The sequence below is a fragment of the Oreochromis aureus genome, linkage group 20 (assembly GCF_013358895.1).
Source record: "Oreochromis aureus strain Israel breed Guangdong linkage group 20, ZZ_aureus, whole genome shotgun sequence".
NCBI classification, from domain to species: Eukaryota; Metazoa; Chordata; class Actinopteri; order Cichliformes; family Cichlidae; genus Oreochromis; species Oreochromis aureus.
The window spans coordinates 32,892,499-32,907,732 of NC_052961.1; the positions used below are offsets into that span (position 1 = coordinate 32,892,499).

Consider the following 15,234-nt stretch of genomic DNA (forward strand, 5'->3'; position numbering starts at 1 on the left):
TGAAGGAGGATAGATAGATCAATCTAGAGTTTATCAATTTAGCTTCAAGCATGTTTACACAAAAGGGATGGCAGCATTTAACCATTCTTAGACATGGACATGTAGGACTGGTAGCAGAATGGCTGTTTATAAAAATCTAATATTAGAATAATTTAAAGAGGTTACATACATTCATACATACAGTCTGAAATGAACAGGTGCTGCAGAGGAAGCAAAGGTACAAATGTCTATAACAGGAAACACACTGTAGAATAGTTTAGTATTAAAAAAAACTCTGAATATATATTTATGTATGTATTAATGAATATACTTTAAGCACTTTGTTCAGTAACTGGAAAAGACCTGATACATTAATAAAACCAAGCCTATTTGAAGACAATAAGGAGAGATGGCAAAATTTGCAAAAATAGCTTTGTATGCTAACAATCAATACTCTGATGGATAATAATGATGATTAAACTCTGATTATCTCTGATATAAAGCTCCAAAAGTACAAATAGGAATCCCGTTTAGGACCATACATAAGGCATTTAAACAAAACAAATGTTGTAAACAAATTTTAAAAAGAAAAAGAATAAAGTTAATAATAAAGGAAATACAAAGACTTTAGATGCTTGAAAAACTTTGGATCCTCTCACTGTCCATGCACAGAGATCCGAGATCCGAGATGAATTGGTCAGTTTAAATTTAATCTCCTGCACTAACAATGAGACCTTGAGTAACCCACTCCCTCACAGCTTGAGACCACTCAGTGCAATAGCAGTAAACATGCTCACAGGTATACCGGGCCAGGAGCAGTTAGCACAGCAGCACTGCCCTACAAAACTGCATATAGATGAATCCCTGATAAACTGGAGTGTCATACTTTACTTTCAGGCTCCTCACACGCTGCAGCAATTAAGAATTAAAAAAAAAACAAATTCACATCCTTGCACATTTAGATTTCGCTCCCTATCTTACATTTACCTTGCATATTTTACACACATACACTCACATTTAACAGTTTTTTTTTCTATGTTGGAAAAAGACCAACTAAACATCAAGAACATTCTGGAGATCATTTGTGTTTTCTTCCATTTACTTATATTAATGGTAAATGTCCAAACAGTCTGGCTTCTTACTTTTTTAAACCCACTTTGCTCAGGTACAGGAAGTCAAATTATACAAGCTGTCAGTTCTACCCGGGGCCAATAATTCTCTTGTCATCTGTATGTAACTTTGATTTAGTGGAGTACTATTAGTTTACCCAGCTAATATTTGTTCCTCGCGTTGATTGATAAAATATAACTACTCTATTGGATTCTAGCCTTGCACACCTGTTGCTTTTTTTAGTTGGCAGTCAAGGTACAGGGTAGGGGGCCTTTCATACTAGGGCCCTGTACTACAAAGAAAGTTCAGTATAGCCAAAACTTTAGATCCTCCCACTGTCTGTGCACAGAGATCCGAGATTCTTCCAAGAATGGTGACTTTGTTTTCTGATTGGTCAGTATGCACTGATATTGTACCAGTTCATGTCTTATCTGCTCTGGAACAGGTCAATTCCTTCAGCATAAGTTAGACCTGAACTGCCTTTGTAATACTAAAAAGTCAGGGTTAACACCAAACGTAGCTAGATAAGCCAAAATCCCATTTTGAAGTGAATGCCTCAGGTGTCCTTTGCTTTAGTTCATCTCCACAACACCTTACATACCCAAACTACAGCCTGACTAGGTCATGATTGGTACTTCCACCAGTGCATCCCCTTTTTTATTTTTATTTTCTTAATTTTTAAATTTTAGAAATGATACAGAGCTTCTGTTGTTTTAAATACTTTCACAACCCAAAGTTCTTTTAAAATTAAATGTTGCTACATGGGAGAAATTGCTGTGTTTATTTTGACATGACAAGATCAAGGCTGAGATGCCAGAGACAATAAATTATTTTAAACAGTCACCAGAACAGAATAGAATAGAATCTTCAGCCATTTCTGTTATAAAAAAGACAAAAAAAAAAAAAAAAAAAGCATTTTAAAGTTTGGTGATTATGCCCTAATCAAGATGTCTTTTAGTACTGGTGCCTTGATCCTTAGCACTGAGAGGAAGTCCTCATGTTCGAGATGTGAAAAGGCCACATAAGGACGTAGCAATGGTGGCTGTGGAATAAAGTACAGGTTTATCCTGGTCTCCTTCTTACGGAGCCCCGCAGGGGACATGGGAGAAAAAAAAATTAAGACGGACTTTTGCGAGATCTCGCAAAAAGTAACTCAGAGATCTCGCAAAACTATTGCGGGATCTCATAAAACAAACTCGGGATCTCGCAAAACTATTGCGAGATCCCCATAAAATAAACTCGGGATCTCGCAAAACTTTTGCGAGATCTCATAATAGTATATTTCGGTATCTCGCAAAACTTTTGCGAGATCCGCAAAAGTTGAATTCAACAATGGCGGCAGCTACTTAGTCGTAATATTACTCTTTCTGGGTCACAAAATAAACTTTTAAGATATTTTGAGGCGTGAATGTAGCTGTGTAAATGTCAAATATCTGCGCGGTTTACAAGACATCACATATTTGCAAAAGTGCTCCGGCGTTTTTCGGAGATCTGACACCCACCATCTCGAAGCTAACGGGAGGTCGAGACCTACTACAGCGGGAGAAACACGCTCTCCCGGCACGTCGTGCCTCGACCTCCCGGTCGGCCTCGACCTAGCGGCCTCCGAATGCGGCTAAAACTTTTGCGAGATCTCGCAAAAGCGTTTGCGAGATCCCGAAGTTACTTTTGCGAGATCTCGCAAAACTTTTGCGAGATCGAGTTTCTTTTGCGAGATCTCGCAAAAGTCCGTCTTAATTTTTTTTTTTCTCCCATGTCCCCTGCGGGGCTCCGTACCCTTCTCATGTGTTTTGCACTTGGTTTTACTGTCTTTTTCACTCTCACTTGCTGCTTAGGTTTAGAAACTAAGAACTACTTGGTGAGGAAGTTCAGTAAAAATATATACACCTTCACAGCAGCTACCCTTTGCACTGAAAAATGAGGAGTTGGAAGAGAGCACTTTCTCTCTAATGCACTGCTGCTAAAGGACACCCGGTGTAGGGATGGGTATCGAAAACCGGTTCTTGTTGAGAACCGGTTCCCACTGTTTCAATTCCTTGGAATTGTTTCCCATTTTTGCAAACGATTCCCTTATCGATTCCAGTCGCCCCGAATGACATCACCACGTTGCGGAGCGTCATTTACCTGGCAGGGCGCCTAAGCGGCTCAAACGCTAAAAAGTTTGGTTATACTTTACGAGAACGAATGACAACAGGGCAACTTGCAATACTTGCAAAGTAGATATTTCATTTAAGGGAGGAAACACTACGAATATGCAAAAGCATTTGCTCACAAAACACGCGATAACCTTAAATGAATGTCGTGTTTTTAATTCCGCTCCGGACTCGTGAATCTCAACCCAGCAGCAGCGGTAACGTTTGCACGTCCTCTCCCGTTAATCCAGCAGGTAAATAATCAACTAACAGTGCATATTATGTTAGCGCGATCTGCCTTATTACAAAACCTGCCATTACTGTGCATTTAGGTGACCATGATGAGACAGACAGAGTCTGGCTGGCGCTCGCTGGCAGTTGTCGCTGCAGTCTACCGGTAGCGTCTCCTTTCAGGCCAGGATAGACGAATGTCACCGAGCAGTGACTAAGTTTGTGGTCAAAGGCTTGCACCCATTTGCCACAGCAGATGCCCCCGATTTTCGGTAAGTGAATGTGTTTAATTGTAGGCAGGGACATTACTGGATATTCTTGTGTAACTGCTACAGAATAATTTATGTTATACTTTGTTATTGCTACAGAAGAATATTTATTTTATTATTTTACATTTACAATTTTTTTCCCCGGGGACCCTGTGACACCCCATTGAAGAGCCGTAGGCTGTGGATCTCTTAAGGATCTCTTAAGATCTCACTGTTGGGTTTGTAAGGCCATGTTACTCCTAAATTTCTATCTTGTTCAAAGAGAAGATATCAAACAAAGTTCTAAGCTAATCGACCTTAGTGTTCTCCATTTTTAAAAAAAAGAATCGATAACAGAATCGATAAAGCATCGAATCGTTAAACAGAATCGAAAATGGAATCGGAATCATAAAAATCTTATTAATACCCATCCCTAACCCGGTGTGTCTAGAACATACCAGCATTTACTAAATGATATGTTTTTAATGCTTTGTTGAAATTGATCCTTTAACAGTGTAAGCCATGTGGGAAAGCTGTGAAGGAAAATCATTTTCCCAGTCCTGATCCAACTTGATTGGTCAGTTGAAATGGCATTAATTATGATGTTGTAGGAACAACACCATATCCGACACATTTTCAAGTGTTACCTTAAATTAAAGCTGTTGTTAGCTCTAGTGAGAGAAAAATACCAACTAGGAGTAACATCTTAGTTAAATATTAGTAGAAGTATAGAAAATATTTAACATTTTTGAAACCCTTGAGAGATTTCGTTTGACAGTTTTAAGAAACACATCCAGGAGTCCTGCATTATTTATATTTGCCATTTAAAGTACAGTTTAACTCACTGTGCTGCAGTTTTAAGAGGACTGAACTTCTAACCCAAGCAGAGTTAGAGCCATGCTCCTCTTATTAATCACCCTTCTGGCTTCCTCCTCACTCTCTGACCACTTCATCAATCTCCTACTCTTCAATTTTCTCATGCAAGTGTGTACACACACACATAAAGGAATCAAATACTTAGAACATATACTAGAAGGAACAGAATTTATTTCATTTGACAGACTAGTTACACAATATGGGATCAACAAGAAAAGATTTTTAGAATATCAACAAATTAAATCCATAATAAAAAAGAGATTTAAACCGGGTCAAGTTGAACTACAAACGCCACCAAGTGTGGTTCAATTTCTTACTCTTAAAACCCCCAAATTACTATCCAAAATATACAGAATGCTTTCTAAAACAGATGAATCAATATCACTTCCTATTGCAAAATGGGAAGCGGATTTATCAGTTAACTTTGACCAAAACTTCTGGTCTCAGATTTGCTTAAAAACCTTTCATCTAATTAGAAATCCCAGTCTTCAATTAATTCAATACAAAATACTACATAGAGTGCACTATACAGGCCATCGGATGTTCAAGATGGGCTTTACATCTACCAACAACTGCTCACACTGCCAAACCAATTCACGGACAATTATATCCACGCTCTTTGGTTCTGTCCACCAGTTCAGAAGTTTTGGCGTGAGATATGTGAAGACTTATCAAAGTGTCTGAAATGTAACATTCCAACTTCCCCTTTAGTATGTTTGTTGGGCAGCTTAGATAATGTCACTCCGGAAAAGAATATAGCCCATATGGTTTTCACTGCCCTATGCATAGCCAAGAAAACAGTCCTCATGAACTGGAAAAATAAAAATAATCTTAATTCTAACCAATATAGAAATTATCTATTAGATTACATTAGTCTTGATACAGCCTCTGCCACCACATCAGATCAATTGCTCTGGGCTCCTTTGATCAGCTCCATCACCTAGTGGGGGTGGGGGTCTTAGTTTGGTCCCACCTTCACTGTTGTGATTGGTGTGGGGGTAGGGACAGGCTTAGGGCATCAGGGGTTCCCGGGAGCATCTTCCTTGGGGGCTCAACCCGGGATAACGGTCATGGCCAATTAGGGGCTCTGTTGGCTCTTAGGTGACGGTTTCCTCGTGGCTGCGTGCAGCAGGGCTAGGGGGGGTCTGTGCTGACGGACGTGGGTTACTGACCTGGTAGCCTGGCTGCCCCTGGGTGGGTCCGGGATGGGCGTGAGGTTCTGGGGCACTCCGTCTCTGGGCTGGGGCCCTGGCCAAGCCTCAGGGGCTTGGGTCCTGGTTGGTGTGTTGCCGGGGTTGTGGGCGGGTGGGTGTATGGGGCCCAGTCCTGGCGCAGGGTGCCGCCTGTGCATCGAACCACCTGGGGGCTCTTCAACTGGTGGGGAGGTTGTCAAATCCTGCAGGAGATTTCCTCTCTTCAGGAACTCTCTCTGCAGGAGGGGAGATACAGGAGAGGTGGAGGAAGATCTCAGCCTGGGCGTCTATTGTCTTGTGTAGTCTGGAAGATGAGTGGATGATGGGGTGGGTGCAGTTTTCTCTGTGGTGGGGTCGGGTGGACTGTCCCGGGCTCTGTGGGGCTGGGCGGCGTTGCTGCACTGGGCCCCGGTCCGGATGGGCCTGGGCCCCCTTTCCTGGCGGGTTGCAGAGTATGGGGGTGCCTACTGGGGTCAGCGGGGAGCTGGCCCCAGGAGGGGTCACTTGCCCTCCCTTCCTTCCCTCCCATCTCCAGCTGCCTCCCTCTTCCCGCTCCACCACAATCACCCACACATGCAGGGCCTTGGGGTAGGGGTGTGTCACCAGGGTGCAGAGGAGACATCCCCCCTCTGTCCCCTTCTGGCTGCCTCTGCCTCAATTTTATCCCACAACTTAGACATTCACATTACTCACACTCTCATTACACATACATATAGGATCTTGGGGTGGGCACGCTACACGGATTCCAAATTACCATCAGGGTGTACACCTCACCCCTGGCGTCGTTGCCCACCTCTCAATTTTAAATACACGTAGACATTGAGGGCTAGCAGGAGGGCTATACGCTTACCTGCTGCTCTGGCAGGTAGCTCCATGCCCTCCTGGGTTTTAAATGCACCTTAGAACACACATACATCAACACTACATAAGAGCGGGTGGAGGGAGGTTTGAGTCTTCCTACACCCCGTTCTCTGCGGCCTGCTGGAGCGGGGGGCTAGGAGGAGGAGTTGGCCGTCCGACTGGGGTCTGGAATGTGGGGCCTCCCTGCTGCTGCGGAGTCGGGGCAGTCTGCTTCTCCCCACCGCAGGGAAAAGGGTAACATCACCTGGGTCTGGGCGCAGTTTCCCCTCCAGGGGCAAGGGTACCTAGACCCGGGGCTTAGAGTACGCTTGGGGAGTGTGATTGTGTGTACAGCGTCTCTTTATGTCCGTCTCCACGTTGGGTGAGTGTTGAGTAATTGTATATGAGAGCATGAGGGTGGGAATAGATGTTTGTATCTGTGTGTGCCTGTTTGTCTGTGTCTTTATGTCAGGTTGGGTATCAGGCGCCACCTCTCTGGGGACATCTCAGGCCCTCCAAGGTTTGAGGCCCATCTCCCCCACCACTTCCCCTGCCGGTGGCAGACGCCTCAGACATCGGTGCGTTGGTGGTTCTTTGTGTCCGGGGTGGGCGCCCAGGTACCCACCGGCTCACTCCTTGGCGGCTGCTTATCGGGGCCTGGAGCCTGGGGCTCGCTCGGGCCACTGGGATGGGGTGCCCTCGGCCTCTCAGCCCGGGGCTCGGTCACTCAGGCACAGCTGGCTGCCGGCGGAGCTCACGGGCACGTCACTGCAACCCCCGGCTTCTGCTCGCGGCTGCTGAGTGACCCCTCATCTGGGACTCTCCTCAGCTCTTTCTGGGATAGTGGCGCGGCTGCCCTCTGTTGGTCTTCCTTGGTCTCTTGTGTTCTGGGGGCCTCTGGATGTCTGGAGTTTTGATCTCCTCCATACCTGCTTCATGCCCTGGAGGACGGGCAGTGGCCCCCACACCCTCTAGCAGATCATTACATGAAGGAACCTTTTAAAAACAAGCGCGTTCATGCTCACAGGTGCACACACGGGTGATCACACACACAAACTACACCTTTTTGGCTCCTACCTCAAAGCACACTGTGCGCTGTCGATCCCACGTGCTGCACAATAATGTTTAATATTTAGTATTTACTGTCATATTCCCATATATCATTGTGATGTTGTTTATTACTCTCGTTTTCTTCTGCTTGCTTTCTTTTTTTCTTTCTCAACAGGTGATCCAGGTGATCGATATATGTATTTTTTTGTCTGCTTATTCTGTTGGTTTTGGTTTTTGCCCTTCTCCCCGTCCCTCTTCTCAGCTGTTTTTCTTTCCTCTTTCTTTCTCCCTTTCTTTCCACCAGTCAAGTCTGTCCCGTATTCAGCAAGTCAAAATAAAATAAACAATAAAGGTGAATCAAATGGACCATTACGGCAAGGCTGGGATGGTCCATTTGGTAAAAGTAAATCCGTTGGGCATCTTTCTTCGCCTTTAGACAATAATTCTGATGGCAAAAGAACCAAACGGGACAGGTTTAAAAAAAAAAAAAAAAAAAAAAAAAAAGTGTGTACACACACACACACACACACACACACACACACACACACACACACACTTTTTTCCCCTCAGAGTATTTCACTGTTGTCCAAACAGACCGAGCGTATGGTGACCGTCTACTGCAACAGGGTGCCTCCTAAACTGCTTACATCAAATCTATCATAGATGGACAATAGAGAATATGTACACAAACACTCAAAATGTTATTGTAGCAATTCGATTGTGTGATACCATCTGCTGCCAGACCCCAACACCCCAACTTATATTTCTACAGCAACACGTTGTCTACAGAGAACCGTGTGGAAAATGTGGACTTTTTAATGCAGCCTGGCTCACTTATGGCCTGAATGAAAGCAATGCAAGATAACAATTGCTATCCTTGGCACAGCTTTAGTTAGTCATGCAGGAGTGATGAAAACAGAAAAAAAAAAAATGAGACATTGAAGGACATCAAAAGAGCAGAAAAACAGATATGGAAAAATAGATTCAGTATGATGCAGAGAAGCAGGGGGCACTAATCATGATGATCATTAACGATTACACTGGAACCAAAATCGCTTTTCTCCACAACCTCAACAAGTTTTCAGTCAATGTGAAGTATGTCGCCTGTCAAGCGAAGGGAGACTGGCCTAATCAATTACACAGCCTCTAAGCTTGTTGCTCTGTGGGAAGGCCTGGAGACAGTTTTGAGAAATATCTTTTCATTAGATGTGGGTGCCGCACTCTCAGTAAAAACTCAGTGTCTTGACTTCTATCAGTCACCTACACATCCAGAGCTCAAAGGCAAACTGCCATAAGGCACTTGTAGATTATTCTTAGGGTATCTACCGTCAGACACAGATCAGCCTACAATGCACATAGTCCAGGGACTGAGGCACTTCAGGCATTTTCTCTTCTCTGGCATTTCAGACAGTTGCTCGAGAAAACAGAAGACCATGATATTTAGCTCTAATTTGTGCCCCTGTCCATTTCAACTAATTTCACAGAGTTTAAAGCTGTGATTCTCAAATTTTTGGTGGTTGAGAGCCAATTTAATGGGCACGCATTTGATTGAGGGCTGCATGGGTTAAATGCGACATAGTGGTGGTAATGTCATGGTTTGAGGCCAGACGGCTGGCCATCATTGATAAGTTTCACATTAAGCATGTGAAATTTGACATTGTGACATTTCACATGTAATAAGGGTCAAAAGCATCAATTCAGCGCTATGATTGAATTGAATTATTGAGACTGACATATAGAGCTGCAGAGGGACTTGCAAACATGCTTACACATCATATGTAGAGTTAGAGTCTGGCTGGTATTTTTCTGGGCCAAGGGAGTCCGAACAGAATGCCCCGTACTTAAATAATAAGTAGAACCAATAGGCTGAGAATTGTTAGATAATATTAATGCAGCAAGGTTAGGTTAGGGAGGTGTTTTTCTTTCTCTATGTTTTTCCAGAAAAGGAGCAGATGGTAGATGAGGTCAGACGTGGACGGAGTGGAGGAGAAGATCCGTGGGGGAGAAGACAGAACCGACCACGTCGTTTCCCAGAAGAAGATAGTCGTAATAATACTTGTTTTTATTGTGGCATAAAACTGTAATACAGGGTCATCCTTTTTGTCGAGCAGACCACTTGTTCACATCAAGGTTCAGCATGCTGTAACTTATAATTTCAACTGCTGTTCTTCCTTAAAGAAAGAAAAACAAACACCAACACCCTTTTTGAATTATATTTGTAACTGGTCTGTTCAGGGGGTTGTGTATAGGACTGTGCTTTATGCTGTTTTATGCTGTCATTTTGCTCTATTTTATAGTTCTCTGGCAATTTAGAAAGTGGCTGTTTTTTTTCTTATTCCTTGGCAGTACCTATACTTCCTGGTGTTAAGATATTTAGTCTGCTGTGATGATGAGATGAATTTCAAAAAGAATACTCCTTTAGTGTCCTCCTTTTATATCATATCGTATAACATGGACTGTACGAATGAAGGTAAAGTGACACATTCTTTCTTTTCTTGTCACCATCACGGAGTGCATAATGTAAGATGGCTAGTTCCCTACATGAAAGCATCAAACCTACAGCAGTTCTGTGGGTGCTTCCACCCTCAAAATATTCAGTTTGCCACACAAAAGACAATGTCATGGTCTGATATTATCTTTTACAAGAAGCATTTCAAGAAATAGAATATCTTTGGAACCTGATCATTTTCACAGCTTGCATAAATTTATATTATATTTTTGACACTTCTGTATTTAACATTACTTTGACATGAGTTCAACCAACTCTCCCATTTAGGTTTCATGTGTAAAATAGCGCAAGCATTGGATTTTACTTTCCTAACCTTTCAAAGAGACCAAAAGCAACACATTCTCACATCTGAGGAGCTATAATGGTCAGATCTCTGGTGCTCTGTATGAAAAAAATATAGCTATAATCTAACTTTTTAGTGTGTTTATGAATGAATCTCTAATCATTCGAACTCTACCAGCTTAAAAACAAAGAAGAAAGTAAGCCAACACAACACAATTTGCTCACCAAATGTTTATTTTCAACAGATATATATATATATATATATATATATATATATATATATATATATATATATATATATATATACAATTTATAAATATAACTGAAGACACGATAGTTTAAATAATTCGACTAAAAGCAATATTTGCTTTTTTTCCGACTAAAAGCTATATTTGCTGATTTGCAGATCATTTGCTTGCAGCAGGAAAACACTGTTTTTGACAGACTTCGTTGACCCTACACGGTTTAATAACTAAAATGTTTTCATGAGCAGGCCACCATGTAGTTTCTTTTTTCTCGACGAAACAACAACAACAACATTTATCGGTGCGCACAGACGATAATGGTAAAGGCGAAGTTGCGCGTAAAACTACAGCACACACTCCTAGATGTTTAGAACGATCTCACCATCTCAGCCATCTCACCTACTACTTGTGGCTCAAGTACTACTCATACTGTAGATTTTTACTCTCTCTCGATGCCTAAAGAAACCACAGTGGGGAGACGCGCGTTTGCGATAATAAAAGCTTTCCACGACACCCACCTGCAGCACGGTCTTCACCGTGACCGGAGACACCACAGTGGTGCATATCTTCTCGCCGTTACGCATCCCTTGGCCCATGATGAAGGGCATCGGCGTCGCGAGGGCGAAGGAAGCGAGCCACATGGCGCTGATGAGTTTCTTGGTGCGGCTGCGGGACATGATGCTCTTGGCTTTGAACGGGTGGCAGATGGCCATGTAGCGCTCCACGCTCAGGCTGGAGATGTTAAGCGCGGTGGCATAAGAGCAACTGTCCCGGAGGAAGTAGTAACCCCTGCACACGGCATCCCCAAACACCCATGGGTAATGGAACCAGATAAAGTTGTAGAGCTCAATGGGCATGGAGAGGATCAGGATGAGCAGGTCGGACACGGCGAGACTGGCCAGGTGATAGTGTACGGTGCTCTGGAGGTTCTGCAGCGTCTTTCTGGTAATCAGGGTATAAATGGTGATGGAGTTGCCCAGGGAGCCTATGGCGAACAGAGCCAAGTAAATGATAGTGACTATGACCTTTGCGTACACATTCGTATTAACTTCCAGGTCCTCCTCATTACTTTTGGGACCGACGGTGCTGTTATCAAATGGAGGCAGTGAGTTATTCTCAAAAAGTTTCTGCGCCAACGAGCCAAAGCCGATCAAGTCGCTCCCCGAGAGCGTGAAGTTTAAATCCATTCTGCTTTTTTTCATGAAGGTATGAAACGAAAAGGTACAACGGAGCAAGCCGAGCGGATATGTGCCGACGCGTTACCACTTGAAGTAAAACGGACTCGCTCTGGTTTAAGTCAGAGGAGACCACCCTTTATAATTTGGCACGACAGGAGGCGTGCTCGCTTATTGGTGCTGCTGCGATGACGCACGACCATTCACTTTGCCCGTTTGTTCCATCTTGTCCGTTTATGGTTCACCTTGGAAACAAACAGTGCGATGCAACAACGGATGCAACAATTCCTTCAAGAATTAAAGGAATTTAATTTCAAGTATGGTTTCTAATATAAGTTTTTTTCTTTGCTGTTTTTCTCTGTTTTTTTTAAAAAAAAAAAAAAAAAAAAAAAAACCTTTAACTTTCTCTCCAAAAAGCATTTGTCCTCTTTCTTCTCTCAGTCAGCCTTACAGAAAGAGATGATGTTATGTGTAAGCTGGAGACTCCACAACAGGGTACCAGACTTTACTCTGGGCCCCAGATAATGATTATGCTCATGATCTACTCCTAGTGTGAACTCCTTTGGACAAGAAGGAGAAAATTATTCTAATGGTTATTTCACAGCAGTTGGCACTGAATGCAGTGTAGCAAACCAGGCTCACCTCTTTTTGACATTTTTCCCACATTGTTTATCACACAGTTGTACATCTAAAGATTTTAATATATGCATATCATTTCAGTTTTTCCTCACGCCTGGGTGCTCACTATCATTCATATGTTGCTCATACATTATATAAGGCTTTAAAGCATTGTTTATGTGTTGCAAGATAATTTCTGTTGTGGGACTCTGCCGAGCATCAACAACCTGTCCATGACACCCTCCAAACTCTGATGAAACAGAACATCTCTTTCTGATTGCTGCCCTGGGGCAAAAGTCCCCTAAAAATCAATACAAATGTATAGAATAGAAATAAAACCAGTGGATTATTTAACAGTGGCTATTGTTTTAGTTATATAGTTAAGATTTGTGGGATTCATAAAATAATATTTCTCTAAAAAGATAATTTGATAGTCATTTGTCTAAAAAAAGGGAGAGGAAAAATCCCAACATGCAACATTCAGCATGGTGCAAAAGTCTGAGCCACTTATGATTTCTGTATATTTTGATAGGAAAACAATTATATATTTTTACAGTTGCAACAGGCTTGAAAGTCAACATTTTGTATGATCACCTTTATGCTTCAACACTCTCTTAGGCAGCTTTCCTGTAATTTTTTTTTAAGGACGCTTCAGGAATAGTTCTTCAGGCTCATGGAAATGTTGTCTGCCTTTTGCTCTGCCATCCTCTCAGGATGATCCCACACTGCTTCAATAATGTTATGTTGGTCTAGGATCTGGGAGACCAGCTCTTGATTGATGTATGCTTTTGTATCCAGACCTGCTTTTCCTGCATTGGCAATTTGTTTCAGTACCATTGTACTGACAATTGAAACTGTTGCCAATCAGATGCTTTCCAGATTAAATTGCATAGTCAATCAAAATCTGATGTTACTTTTCTGCATTCTCTCTAGGCTTGTGTTTATGCTATAGAAACGCACTGTGATACCGTTCTCCTCACCTCATCCTTAATGATAATTTGAACAAAAAATTTCAAATTTGGATTAATCACTTCATAAGACATGTTGCTACTGACTTCAGTCCAGTGGTTGTGTAATTTGGCATACTTTAGCCTTTTCTTCCTGTTTCTCTTCCTTGACAATGGCTTCTTAACAGCCATGTTTTACTGAGACCATTTTTGATAAGGCTTCAGCAAACAGTAGGTGGATCAAATGAAGGGCTAGGGTTGTCTCTAGTGCTGTGTCAGGTCTTTTGCGGCTTATTTCATACTGCTTAATAACACAACTTTCAGATACTGTTCAACGCTTCTCCTTTTACCGCCACTTGTCCAGTTTCCTCAAATTTATATGGACATACTGCACAGCATGCTGAGGTATGGCAAATTTTCAGGTATTAGCTCTTTGGGAATCACCTTGCTGATGCTAAGGTGCCTAATGATGCAATTTAAAGTGTACAAGAAAAACTACATGTATAAAGGGTAATTTACACCATGGAGGAGAGCAAAATATAGACATGAGGGGTGGTTCAAGACTTTTTCACATTTCTGTATGTGGTTTTTTTTCCAATTCACCCAGTTAAAGAACAATATTAATTGTTATTAACTGTTAAATATTAAATATATTTTTGTTCTTCTCCTATTTTTGTAAAAAACATTTTTCTGGTGTGATATAAGATAACAATCCAATAGTTATAACAGGCAAAAATACTAATAGTGCTAACTCCTTTTTAAAATGTTTAGTAACAGAGTTAACTTAAACAGATCTGAATCATGTACAATTTCCAGGCAGTCACTTACCCTAGGTTTGTTTTTAAGGAAAACCAGTGTGTCCACATTAAATTGTAAGGAGAAGCTTCTTAGTTTTAATAATGAAAAGACAATTTAAGCACTTATTCAACCTTCATGACTGAATTAGTTGTTATTAAAAATGTGAGGAATTTAAAAAGTCATTTATAAGCACTACCTGCTTTTAGGTATAGCATAAAATGTTTAGAAAGTCTTTATAATTAAAATATAAGATCTAAAATATAAGCTTTAAAAGAAATGTCATGTCTCTGACTGTCCACTGTTAACCCTTTTAGCAGAGCTCCTGTGACTTATATTGTAAGTATCTTATGTTGCTCTCTCTCAGTAAAATTTGGGCACAATAAAACTGGTGTGAAAGCCACCCCAATTTTTTGTCAGACATATGTATATTTTATCCACAGGTACAGTTAAAAAAATGATGCTAATATGTTCTGCTAGAGAGTATTGCAGGGAAACGTTTTAAAATCAGACAGTCTTCCATGTCATCCCTACTCTCAGTTCACAGGCAGAAAGGAATGAAAAAGAAAATAGAACCTTAGAGAAAATGAAAGTGAAGGTGCCATAATGGTAGCGATGTGTCGTTTGTGAATGAGCCGGTTCTCAGAGTCGATTCTTTCTAGCGAATGACAAGAGCTGACTCTAGCCAGGGAGAGCCACATCTTTAGCCTACCCTACTGAGAACTCATGCATGTAGGGATGGGATATTATTTTGATTGACATGCCATATGGCCAATCACATGCAAAGACAGACCATTATGTGAAAGAAGGAAGGTTGGCAGCTATTTCAAACAGAGCATGTCGGAAAAATAATATTTTAAAACTTTACTTTCACTAAAAAGTGATGAAATGAGTGAAACATGAAAAGAAGCATCTGACTGCATTTCAATGGTATTGGAACTGCAAAGATAAAATTATATTTATTTTTTCAACCATTTGCCATTGTGGAGGACAATAGATTTAAA

The 15,234-nt window shown here is 41.7% G+C and overlaps 1 protein-coding gene across 1 annotated transcript in view; it reads right to left on the reverse strand.

The window, feature by feature from the left end:
• The window catches only part of ntsr1 (neurotensin receptor 1 (high affinity)), a 107,852-nt gene extending 95,970 nt beyond the window's left edge, over positions 1–11,882 (reverse strand). Inside the window, exon 1 of the mRNA XM_031751939.2 lies at positions 11,214–11,882. Within this exon, the coding sequence (XP_031607799.1) occupies positions 11,214–11,882 (669 nt within the window). The remainder of the gene's footprint in view (positions 1–11,213) is intronic.
• Between the last annotated feature and the right edge of the window lie 3,352 nt (positions 11,883–15,234).